The 12,147-nt window shown below is 39.5% G+C and overlaps 1 gene segment (V, D, J or C); it reads left to right on the top strand.

Annotated features, from left to right (window-relative positions):
- Window positions 1-1,295: 1,295 nt before the first annotated feature.
- LOC101712103 (T-cell receptor gamma chain C region C7.5-like) overlaps window positions 1,296-12,147 on the top strand; it is a 37,121-nt gene continuing 26,269 nt past the window's right edge. Inside the window, 2 exon segments of the C gene segment in view lie at window positions 1,296-1,413; window positions 1,519-1,830. Of these exon segments, the coding sequence occupies window positions 1,792-1,830 (39 nt within the window).

The raw sequence follows: 12,147 nt of genomic DNA on the forward strand, positions 1-12,147 counted from the left end.
AAAGAGTTATTACTACAGTCGCAGAAAGGAAGTACATCTATTCACAGAAGAACAAATAGATACAGTTTTCATACACACTTAGGTACTGACACACTCCAGTTCAGGCTTTAGATGATCTGATATTTAATTGGGAGAAAAATAACCCTTCTTTAAAATAATTTATAGGGAAAGAACTGTAACCATGAGGTATGTAAAAATCTGTCTCTTCCCCTTTTGTTCTTCGTATAAAATGAAGACATAAGGACCTAATGTGGGAATTCACCATGTCACTAGATAATGAGTACTTGCATTATTTGTCATAGCTATGATCTCATCCTTCCCAAAGTAAAGCTACCTTGTCCAGCCCTGCACCGTGCCAGGCCTCAGCCCCAACCTGCAGCACTTCCTGTCCTCCTCAGGGTGACACCTCCATAAGAAAGGAAGTTGGGGGACTATCAACAGCCCCCCTCAGAAGCCAGCATTATATCCCAGATGACTTCTGTGATATCACTTCCTATTGACCTAGGTGGCTATTGAGACCCTGCACATGTGGAATCTGTCTGAATGTCTGAGAGAGACGAGGTCTATGCTTTCATTTCCCAGATATTTCTAGTAATGGTGAAATACTCAGGGGAATAGTGTTGGTAAGGACAGGGTGGAATTCACATCCATTCAGCTCCCATTCACTGCCAGATAGTTTGTTAGCTATTCTATGTGTTCAGCATCTTGGTAGATCATCATAAAAACCCTACACATGAACCTATTCACAGATAAAATGAACCACTGCTTAGAGAGGTCTGTTCAAACAAAAGATTCATGACATTGCAATTGTGCCCCTTAGATCACTTTGAATACCCTGAGAGTTCACAAATTTTAAAAGAATACTCATTTATGCATACAGTATAATTAAATAATGCAAAATTTTTGCCAATTGATTTCGTTTTGTTGTGTTGCTGAAAAATAAATGTTGGTCTAAGTACCTGAGTCTTGAGACAAGAACAAAACACAGAAAGATAGACATAGGGACAGAATGCCATAGGGGGTTTTTAAAATTTCTCCAGCAATATTTCTACAATAAAAAAAAATCACAAAGGAAATTAGTGAATGGGTAAGAAAAGAACCCTTGTCAACCTAGACAGAACCACACAAATTGTAGACCTCTCTCCACACAGCTAACCCACCCACCCCATCTGTCCAGCTCCTGTGGGCAGGAAACCCCAGAACAGCTCCTTGCTGCAGCAGATCATGAAGAACCCCAGGAAATCACCTGACCCTCCACTTCTTCATAAGACCCAGGATAGCGCCGCCCTCCTGCCACTCACCTGAGACCTCCAGCTCAGGGGGTCCTCACTGTCTCACCCGCTCCCTGGGAAGCCAGCCTGGCACACAGGATGCTGCTCCTGAAAGCAGTCCTTCTCTCCTCCCTCTGGGCTTGTGAGTCATTTTCAATTATTTTCATCCACAACAGAGAATAAAGCCATGCTTTTTTGCCTCTTCTTGTACCATTTACTCATGAAAATTTCTCTGCTTTGCTTGCAGTTGGACTGGGGCAATTGGAGCAACCTAAAATAGTCATTTCCAGAGCAACAGATAAGAGTGCCAGCATACCTTGTAAGGCAACCACCAACAACTTTAAAAGTGTAGATATACACTGGTACCGACAAAAACCAAAAAAAGAGTTTGAGCATCTAATGTATGTCCGGACAGCCTACAATCAACGTCCCTTAGGAGGAACAAACAAGAAGCTCGAGGCAAGTAAAAATTTTGACACTTTTGCATCAACCTTAAAAATAAATGTCTTAAAGAAAGAAGATGAGGCCACATATTATTGCACCTACTGGGACTCGCACAGTGTTAGGGTTGTCAAAATAACCTGCACAAGAACACCTCCAGGGCTCTGCCCACCCACATCCTTCTATGTAGGCAACCACAGCACTGCTCAGCTGGGCGCCAGCCTGGGCTCCCTTCCTACATCCTGTCCACAGCTGTTCAGGGGCATTTGGTTTCTGTGTCTGCAGAGAGTCCTCCATAGGGTCAGGAGTTACAGTCCAAATCAAAGACTATTCAGCACTATTTCCCACTAAATTGGGCTATAGGGGAACTCTAAAAATGCTAGGTGGATGACACTCAGCACAATCTAGTTAATTAGCAGTGAACTGTTTAGAGACTTCCAGAAACTATGTGGTTCAGAACGAAGGCAGCAGAGGGGTGCCTGCCAAGAGAGAGGGGTACACGGTACAGAGATGTGACCTGTTCTTGTTATTTCCTCATTTCATTCAACAGTATTGGTGGTTTTCAAAGGTAGAATTACTTGTCAAACATAGAAATTGCACACCTTTCATTACTATCTTGTGGTCATCCTGAAGAAATTTAGTGACCATTCCATCTATAAGTAAAGAATCATCTTTTTGGAATATACAGGAGACCAAAGTACAAATTCTGGGTTTGGAAACAGGATGCAGCTCAGTCCAAATAGGCCTTGAAGACTTTGTCTTCAGAGTGCTGCAAAAAAATCCCCAAATACTGAATATGAGGATCAGACAGTTAAAAGGAGAGATAATTCCTGTACACTGCATCTTTACAGAAAGCAAAGGTAATATCACTTACACCTCCCCCAAAAATTGATAGTACTTTTATGTTTATTCTATGATTAGTAGTTGGATGATTGAGCACTTTCAAGGAATAGTAGAACACAATGTTAAAAAATTGAAAATAAAATTCCTCTTCCACGTCTATGAAGTCTACCTTCAAACAAGGTAGAAATAAGGAAAAAATTCTGACTTTAGAAATGTATCTCATACTGACCCTTTATCAATAAGGACACAGGAGCATAGAGCAACCACATATGCAATTTCCCTGCAGACCCTGCAGTCACTGGAGCAAATACATGCTCCTTTTCTCCTCTTTAAGCCAGAGCTCTGCCATGAATGGTAAAGGTGCTGTTGGAACCAGATGAAGGAACACTAGGCAATTTCTCTGGAACTAAGAGGACCTTGGGTTGCCATCCTACCCTTACTACGTCCTGATGCTGGTGGCCACAGTGGGGACAGAGTACCTGAATGCATCTCAACACACCCCATAGGTAACTCTTGCAAGGCCAATGGCAGGGTGCTAGGAATACATTTCCTTAGATCTCTGCCACACCAAGGGCTATGAAGATGGACATATAAAATAGAAATTTCCCCCAGGAGAGACTTGGTATTATGGTTCATTGAGTAGCTACTGGGACCCTCCGTCTCTATCTTTAATTATAACCTGACATCACATAATTCACTATAAATTCTTCCCTTATTATAGATAGAATGGAAACCTTGCCTTCCACTCACCTTTCACTATGAGTGACCTTGATATGCTCATTGTTGAAGAGCACCAATAAAGTGGACTGGGAGTCTCAGGCAAAATAGGATATATAATGATAGTCTCAGGGTATGGACAGTATTCTGGCTTTGTTTTATTTGTAATAATGGAAAATTAATATGAAACCCAACTTGGGTGGTTTTTTATTAGGATTTAGGCAAGGATCTCAGGTGTTGGTCTAGGGGACAGGACACGGTATGTGTGTCTTTGGAGTTCTAAAGGAAATCTTCTTTCTACAACACAAAATCATAAAGGAAATTAGTGAGTGGGTAAGAAAAGCATCCCTGCCCCACTCAGATTGGCCCATGCACACCTTGGTTCTCTCTCCAGACAGCTGACCTGCTTCTGGATCTGCCTGCTCCTGTGGCCAGGAAACCCCAGAACAGCTCTTTGCTGCAGCAGATCATGAAGAACCCCAGGAAATCACCTGACCCTCCACTTCTTCATAAGACCCAGGATAGCGCCACCCTCCTGCCACTCACCTGAGACCTCCAGCTCAGGGGGTCCTCACTGTCTCACCCGCTCCCTGGGAAGCCAGCCTGGCACACAGGATGCTGCTCCTGAAAGCAGTCCTCTCCTCCCTCTGGGCTTGTGAGTTGTCCCCAGTCATTTCCGTCTACAGGACAGAATGAAGCCATGCTTAATGTTACTTCTTCACATATCACTTGTTCATGGGGATTTCTCTTCTCTGCTTGCAGTTGGACTGGGGCAGTTGAAGCAACCTGAAATATCAATTTCCAGAGCAACAGCTGGGAGTGCCTACATACCTTGTAAAGTGTCCATCCACAACTTTAAACATGTAGATATATACACTGGTACCGACAAAAACTAAAACAAGAGTTTGAGCAGCTAATGTATGTCTGGATAGCCTATAAGCAATGTCCCTCAAGAGAAACAAACAAGACACTTGAAGCAAGTAAAAATTTTGACACTTCGGCATCAACTTTAAAAATAAATGTCATAGAGAAAGATGGGGCCATACATTACTGGGTCCACTGGGAAAAACACAGTGTAAGAGTTACCAAAAGAACCTACACAAGAACACCTCCAGGCCTGTGTTCCCACCCACACCCTTCCATATGGTCACCACATCAGTGCTTAGCTGGGCGCCTGCCTACCCTCCCTCCTGAAGCCCTTCTGCAGGGGAACTCTGAGATTCTGCTCTTCCAGGAAGAGGCACCGAGGATCAGGAATTATTATCCAAATCATGGATGATTCAGCGCTATTTCCTACCACATTAGGCTATGAGGAACTTTGAAAATACCAGGGGGATGGCTCACGGCACAATCCAGTTATTTGTTAATTAACTGTATAAAGATTTATGGTAACTGAATAGTTCAGAACGAAGATAGGCGAGGGTTATGTGCTAAGACAGAGGGGTACAAAGTGCAAAGATGTGGCCTGCTATTGTTATATTCCCATTTCATTTATGAGCATTGGAAGTTTTCAGAGGAAGGATGATCTTTCATAGTAATTGCATAACTTTCATTAGTATCCTGAGCCATCCTGAAGACACCTTGTGAGCATTACATCTATAAGTAAACCTGGGTACACAAGAGACCAAAGTAGAAATCCTGTGCCTTATGAACAGGATGCAGCTCAGTCCACACTCAGGGCCCATGGCTGGGACAGAACAAAACCTGTTCCAGCAACTGGCCTTAAAAAGCTTGTGCTTCAGAGTTCTGTCAAAAACTCCAAGAATCCTGAATATGAGGATCAGACCGTTGAAAGGAAAGTTAATATCTACTCACTGCATCTACAGAGAAAGCAAAGGTAACATCACTCACAGATCAACAACATAAATATAATTAGAGACAATGATTTTATGTTTATTCTGTGATTAATAGTTGGATGGTTGAACACTTGTAACTCAGGATGTTAAAAAGTATAAAAATTCTTTTTCTACATCCTTAAATTCTACCTTCAAACAAGATGGAAATTAATAAGGAAAAAATTCTGACTTCAGAAATTTTTATTATATTGACCCCTTATTAATATGGACTTTGCAGCACATAGCAACCACATGTGCAGTTTCCCTGCAGACCCTGAGGCCACTGGAGCACAGGAACACTCCATTTCTCCCCTCCAAAGGCTGGGCTGTGCCATGAAGTGCAGAGATACTATTGGAGCCATACTAGGGAGCTTTAGGGGGCTTTAGGGCACCTTTCCAGAGGCCGAAAAGGATGTTGGGTTGTACACCCTGTCCAAGGTGATTCCTGATCCTGGTGACCATAGTGGGAATGACCAGACCCCCTGGATGAGTCTCAAGAGAAGACATAGAGAGGGTAAAGCCTGCCAAAGAATACAGTATTGGTCCTTTCCAGGAAGAAGGGAAGGAAAAGATGGGATTCAGCTTCTCACTGTATCTGTGCCATGTCCTTTACCAGATTCCCTCACTGAATCCTCAAAAAAGCAGTGCAGAGCTCCACTGTGGTGGCCACGCAGGGTCATATGTCAGGAGGTGAAGGCACTTAGGTTGCTCCACAGACCCCTGAGGTGAGGCAGGGACCTGGTGACACATTAAAGTGAGAGATAGGAGGGAAAGGGACACCTTATCTATGTGACTTTCACATGACAAAATAACATGTGGTCATTAAACATATAGTTAAGAAGGGTAAGTAAGACTGAAAATTTTCACCACTATTAAACTGGTCAGACATGGTTTATGTAGTAAGTATATGTATCTTGGCAAAAAAAGTCAAACAACAAATAGGAATCATCCAAAGTTTAAAGAGTGGGTGTCTGTGAAGAAACAGGTAATTTTAACTTATTCTTGGTACTTTAGCAGATTTCCTACATTTTAATGAAAAGCTTTCATTGTGTATAATGTGACATATGCCTAATAAACTGGATGTTATTGTTTTATGCGTTTAATAAATTATTTATAGGCAAGCATCTTTATATGGGGCCACTTAAAATTGTTACAAATTTATATTTTCCCACGTAATTGTGTTACCACTTTATACTTCTCAGGAAAAAAACCTCCTACATTAACCTTAATAGAGATTTATCCAACTATTTTCCTCCTACAGTCCTCATTTTTATAAATAAAGATTTATTAAAGCACAATCTTGTTAATTTGCTTCATATTGCCTATAGCTGCTTTTGAATAATGGACTTATTGAATAGCTGAAACAGATACCCACATAGCCTAGGATATTTGCTATCTGGCGCTTTACAAAATAGTTTTAATTACTGCCCTAGGATGATATGCTGATGAGTGACTTTTTCTTTTATGTTCCCTTATTTCTTAATTTGTCCTCATTGACACTCTTGTACATCCAAACATCCCAATATTAACTCTATGACTACAGAAACATTAGTTTGCATATCTTTCATTCATTTTCCTCATTTTAAATGGAAAAATATTAATATGAACATGAATGAAATATTGAAATGAGTAACTTAATACAAGTAATGCAAACAAAATTCTTACAAGTGCTTGGACCATGCCTAATGTTCAATAATTGAGTCATTACATTGATCCTGTAAGATGTTATTGCATATGAGAAAATGAAATTATTTAGAAAAATGCTATAAATCCTTTAAAAGTTTGGTTTGTGAACCAGAAGTTTCTAGTTCACATGAAGTTGTTAAACATGCAGAAAATTACACCTCAGCCAGAGGTATTTTCAGAGGTTGATTCTGATTTCAAAAGATGTCTGATCCCTCAGAAATTCTTTAGTCTGCACAGCAGGGGTCAAAGTGCTGCCCTGATCCAGAAGTTGGCTCACAGCTCAGGACAAATAGAACTTGATCTCATTTACAGTGAATAGCTTGCCTAGTATGAGCTCTAGTTTCTGGATAGAAATAGTGAGCTGAGAGCCACCCCCAGTCCCAAGGAGTAGCCTTCCAGGCTGTCATACCACTGCCGCCAGTGCTGAGGAGTAGAGCCCCTCTAGCACCTAGGAGGTGAGCCACACAGGTGCCAGTAGCACAACCCCCTCCCCTTGAAATGAGAAGACACATAAACAAGTTTCAAAACCAGACTTCCAGATCACCTAAGGCAACCCCAAAGGGAAACGGGATGGAACAATCTGATACTCAACCACCTGGATTCCCTGAACTGGAAACAAAAGAGGCTCTGGACAAAAATGAAATCAGAAATAATTTCTCAGATAACAGCAAATATTGTGCCCATAGTGCAAGACATGATTAATAAATCTAGAGAGGACACAGATAAAAAAATGCTGGAGCTGAGGAATGTGATGGAATCCCAACATAGGAAACAAATGGAATCCATAAAACAAATGCAAACAGATTTCCAGGAGATTAAAAACTCCACTGAAAGTCTACATAGTAGAATGAGCCAATGTGAGGACAGAATTTCAGATACAGAAGATAAGATTGCAATTAGTGACCAGGAAAAGAAAAATTTCTTTAAAACAGTAAGGGACCATGAGAAATCAATCCAGCAGCTGCTAGACAATGCAAAGAAGAAAATAAGACTGATTGGAATCAATAAAGAAACAGGAGAGTAGTGCAGATGACATAAAAAAAAACTGTTCATAGAAGTGATGGCAGAAAACTTCCCAAGCAGGGAAAAAGAACTTGACATACAGATAAGTGAGGCATATAGGACTCCAACTAGCCTTGATTCAAAAAAATCTACACATAGGCATATGATAGTTAAGATGCCAGAAACCAAACAGAAGAACAAAGTTCTACAAGGAGGTAGAGAAAAGAAACAAATCACATAAAAAGGAAAGCCCATCAGAATCACAGCAGAGTTCTCAATGCAAACTCTCAAGGCAAGAAGAGCTTGGAGCAATGTATTTCAAGCTCTAAAGGAAAACAGCTTCCATCCCAGATTGATGTACCCTGTAAAACTATCTTTCAAAATTGATGGGGAAATAAGATACTTTCATGACAAAGAGCACCTTAGAAACTTCGTGAATATCAAACCAGCACTGCAAAAAATTTTACACAATATCCTAGGAAAAGATAAAGAGGACCACAACCCCAGGAAGCCCAGCAGAATGAATCCATCAGACACAACAAGAAATTAAACACAAAGGGAGAGAATCCAATAGAAAGAAAAAGTCATGACAATGGTAAGTCAAAATGTATCAGTTATAACCATCAATGTTAATGGTCTCAAGTCACCAATCAAAAGAAATAGACTGGCAGAATAGGTCAAGAAGCAAGATCCAACAATATGCTGCATACAAGAAATACACTTAATTCAAAAAGAAATGCATAGACTGAAAGTTAAAGGGTGGAAAACAGTACTCCATGTGACAGGAAAACAAAAAAAAAGCAGGAGTACCTATCCTCTTTGAAGATCAAGTGGATTTCAAACCAATACTGATTAAGAGAGACAAAGAAGAACACTACATCCTTGTAAAGGAAACAATACAAGAGGAAGAGATGGCAATCATTAATATAGTGCACCAAACTATATAAAACAAATACTACTGGACATGAAAAATCAAATAAACACTAATACAATAATAGTGGGGGACTTTAATACCCCACTCTAACAGATAGATAGATCAACTAGACAAAAATAAGCAACAAAATACTAGAACTCAATCAAACTCTTGAACAAATGAACTTAACAGATGTTTACAGAGTGTTCCACCCCACAAAATCAGAATACACATTCTTTTCAGCTGCACATGGGTCATTCTCTAAAATACACCACATAATCCCTCATAGAACATGTTTAAGTAAGTGCAAAGGAATTGAAGTTATCCCCTGCATATTATCAGACCATACTGCAATAAAATTGGAGATCAGTAGCATAAGGAAACACAAAAGCCCCCAAACACATGGAAATTGAATAACACTCTCCTGAACAACCAATGGGTCACAGAGGAAATTAAAGAAGAAATTAGACAGTTTCTACAAGTAAATGACAATTCCAGTACAACATACAGGAATCTATGGGACATGATGAAAGCAGTTCTCGGACGGAAATTCATACCACTGAATGCCCATATTAGGAAAACAGAGAGAGCTCAAATAAATAATCTAATGCTGAACTTCAAGCTCCTAGAAAAAGAAGAGCAGGACAAACCCAAAGCTCATACAAGAGAGGGAATTATGAAGATCAGAGCAGAAATCAATGCAGTGGAGACTAAGAGAACGATACAAAAAAATCAAGGAATCAAAAAGTTGGTTTTTTGAAAGAATAAATAAAATTGATAAACCTTTAGGAGACCTTATCAAAAAAGGAATGAAAAGGCTCAAATCCATGCAATTAAGAATGAAAAAGGTGAAATCACAACAGATGCAGCAGAAATCCAGAGGATCATCAATACCTACTTTGAGAACCTGTACTCTAATAAAATGGAAAACACAGAAGAAATGGACAGATTCCTAGATACATATGAATTGCCAAAGTTAAATGAAGAAGATATAGAAATTCTAAACACCCCAATTACAAAGAGTGAAATTGAAAATGTAATTAAAACTTTACCAACAAAGAAAAGCCCAGGTCCTGATGGCTTCACTGATGAATTCTACAAGACATTTAAAGGTGAACTATTGCCATTAATCTTTAAACTCATCAATGAAATTGAAAGGGAAGCAAAACTTCCAAATTCATTCCTGAAAGCAGGTGTCACTTTGATTCCAAAACCAGGGAGAGACTGAACCAAAAAAGAGAACTATAGGCCAATCTCCCAAATGAACATAGATGCAAAAAATCCTGAACAAACTACTGGCAAACAGAATTCAGAGGGTCATCAAGAAGATCATTCACCCTGACCAAGTCAGATTTATCCCAGCGATGTAAGGATGGTTCAATATTTGTAAAGCAATAAATGTAATACACTATATTAACAAAGCCAAGGACAAAAACCATATGATCATCTCAATAGATGCAGAAAAAGCATTAGACAACATCCAACACCCATTCATGATAAAAACCCTACAGAAAATTGGAATAGAAGGTCTTTATCTCAACCTGATTAAGGCTATCTATGAAAAACCAACAGCCAACATTATAATAAATGGTCAAAAACTGAAAACTTCCATGGTGAAATCAGGAACAATACAAGGATGCCCACTATCATTACTTCTGTTCAATATAGTTCTGGAAACATTAGCCACAGCAATTAGACAAGAGAAAGAAATAAAAGGAATAAAGATAGGAAAGGAAGAAGTGAAACTGTCATTATTTGCTGATGATATGATACTTTACATAGAAGACCCAAAAAAGTCCACCAAAAAACATCTAGACTTAATTGACAGATTCAGTAGAGTAGCTGGACACAAGGTCAGCACTGAAAAAAAAATAGCCTTCTTGTACACAAATAACAGACTTACTGAGAGAGAAATTAGGGAAACAATTCCTTTTACAATAGCATCCAAAAAATGAAATATCTAGGAATCAATCTAACAAAGGAAGCAAAAGACCTCTACACTGAAAATTACAGCATTCTGAAAAAAGAGATTGAGAGGATACAAGAAAATGGAAAGACATCCCTTGCTCCTGGGTAGGAAGAACCAATGTAGTGAAAATGGCCGTACTTCCAAAACTACTATATAGATTGAATGCAATGCGAATTGAAATTCCAACAATATACTTCACAGAACTAGAGAAAGCAATCCAAAAATTCATTTAGAACCAAAAGACACCTAGAATAGCAAAAGCAATTCTAGGCAACAGAGACGTGGCTCGGGGTATCACAGTACCCAACTTGAAACTATACTACAAAGCTACTGTGATAAAAACAGCATGGTACTGGGAAAGAAATAGAACGGAGGATCAGTGGAATAGATTAGAAGATCCAGAAACTACTCCAGACACACTCAGCCACCTCATCTTTGACAAAGGACCCAAACACCCTCACTGGAGGAAAGATAGCCTCTTTAAAAAATGATGTTGGAAAAACTGGATTTCAACCTGCCAAATATTAAAACTAGACCCATATCTATCACCATGCACTAAACTAAGATCGAAGTGGATTAAAGATCTAAATATTAAGACAGAAAGACAAAAATTGCTGGAAGATAACTTAGGTAGAACTCTTGAAGATATTGGCATGGGTAAAGACTTTATGAACAAAACCTCAGTAGCACGGGAACTGGCAGAAAGAATCAACAACTGGGATCTCATCTTATTAAAAAGCTTGTGCACTGCAAGAGAAACCACCAACAGAGCTAAAAGACAACCTACAATATGGGAAAAACTTTTAGCAGCTGTACCTCAGACAAAGGACTACTATCTAGAATATATAAAGAACTAAAAAAAATCAGATCCCCCAAATTTAAAGACCTAATTAAAAATGGGCATCTGAAATGAACAGACATTTCTCAAAGACATAAAAGCAGCAAATAAGTTGAAAAAATGTTCAACATCACTGGTCATTCAAGAGATGCAGATGAAAACAACACTGAGATTCCACCTCACCCCAGAAAGAATGGCTGCTATCAAGAAATCAACCAATAACAAATGCTGGCGGGGCTGTGGGGAAAGAGGAACCCTGCTCCACTGCTGGTGGGAGTGTAGACTGGTGCAACCACTGTGGAAATCAGTATGGAGATACCTCAAAGAACTAGGACTGGAAGTCCCATTTGACCCAGCTATTCCACTGCTGGGGATCTTCCCCAAAGAATTAAAAGAATCATACCACAGTGATATATGTGCGCCCATGTTCACAGCAGCACAGCTTGTAATAGCTAAAACTTGGAAACAGCCCAAATGCCCATCAACTGGAGACTGGAGAAAGAAAATGTGGTTTTTTTTTATAAAATAGAGTATTACTCAGCCACACAAAATGAGAAATTAGAGAAATTATAGCTAAATGGATGCACATTGTTGCGATACTCTTCAGTGAAATAAATAGGACACACATGTAT

Source organism: Heterocephalus glaber, unplaced genomic scaffold (assembly GCF_053883595.1).
Source record: "Heterocephalus glaber isolate CG9 unplaced genomic scaffold, H.glaber_assembly_v1.0 deba00001610, whole genome shotgun sequence".
NCBI classification, from domain to species: domain Eukaryota; kingdom Metazoa; phylum Chordata; class Mammalia; order Rodentia; family Bathyergidae; genus Heterocephalus; species Heterocephalus glaber.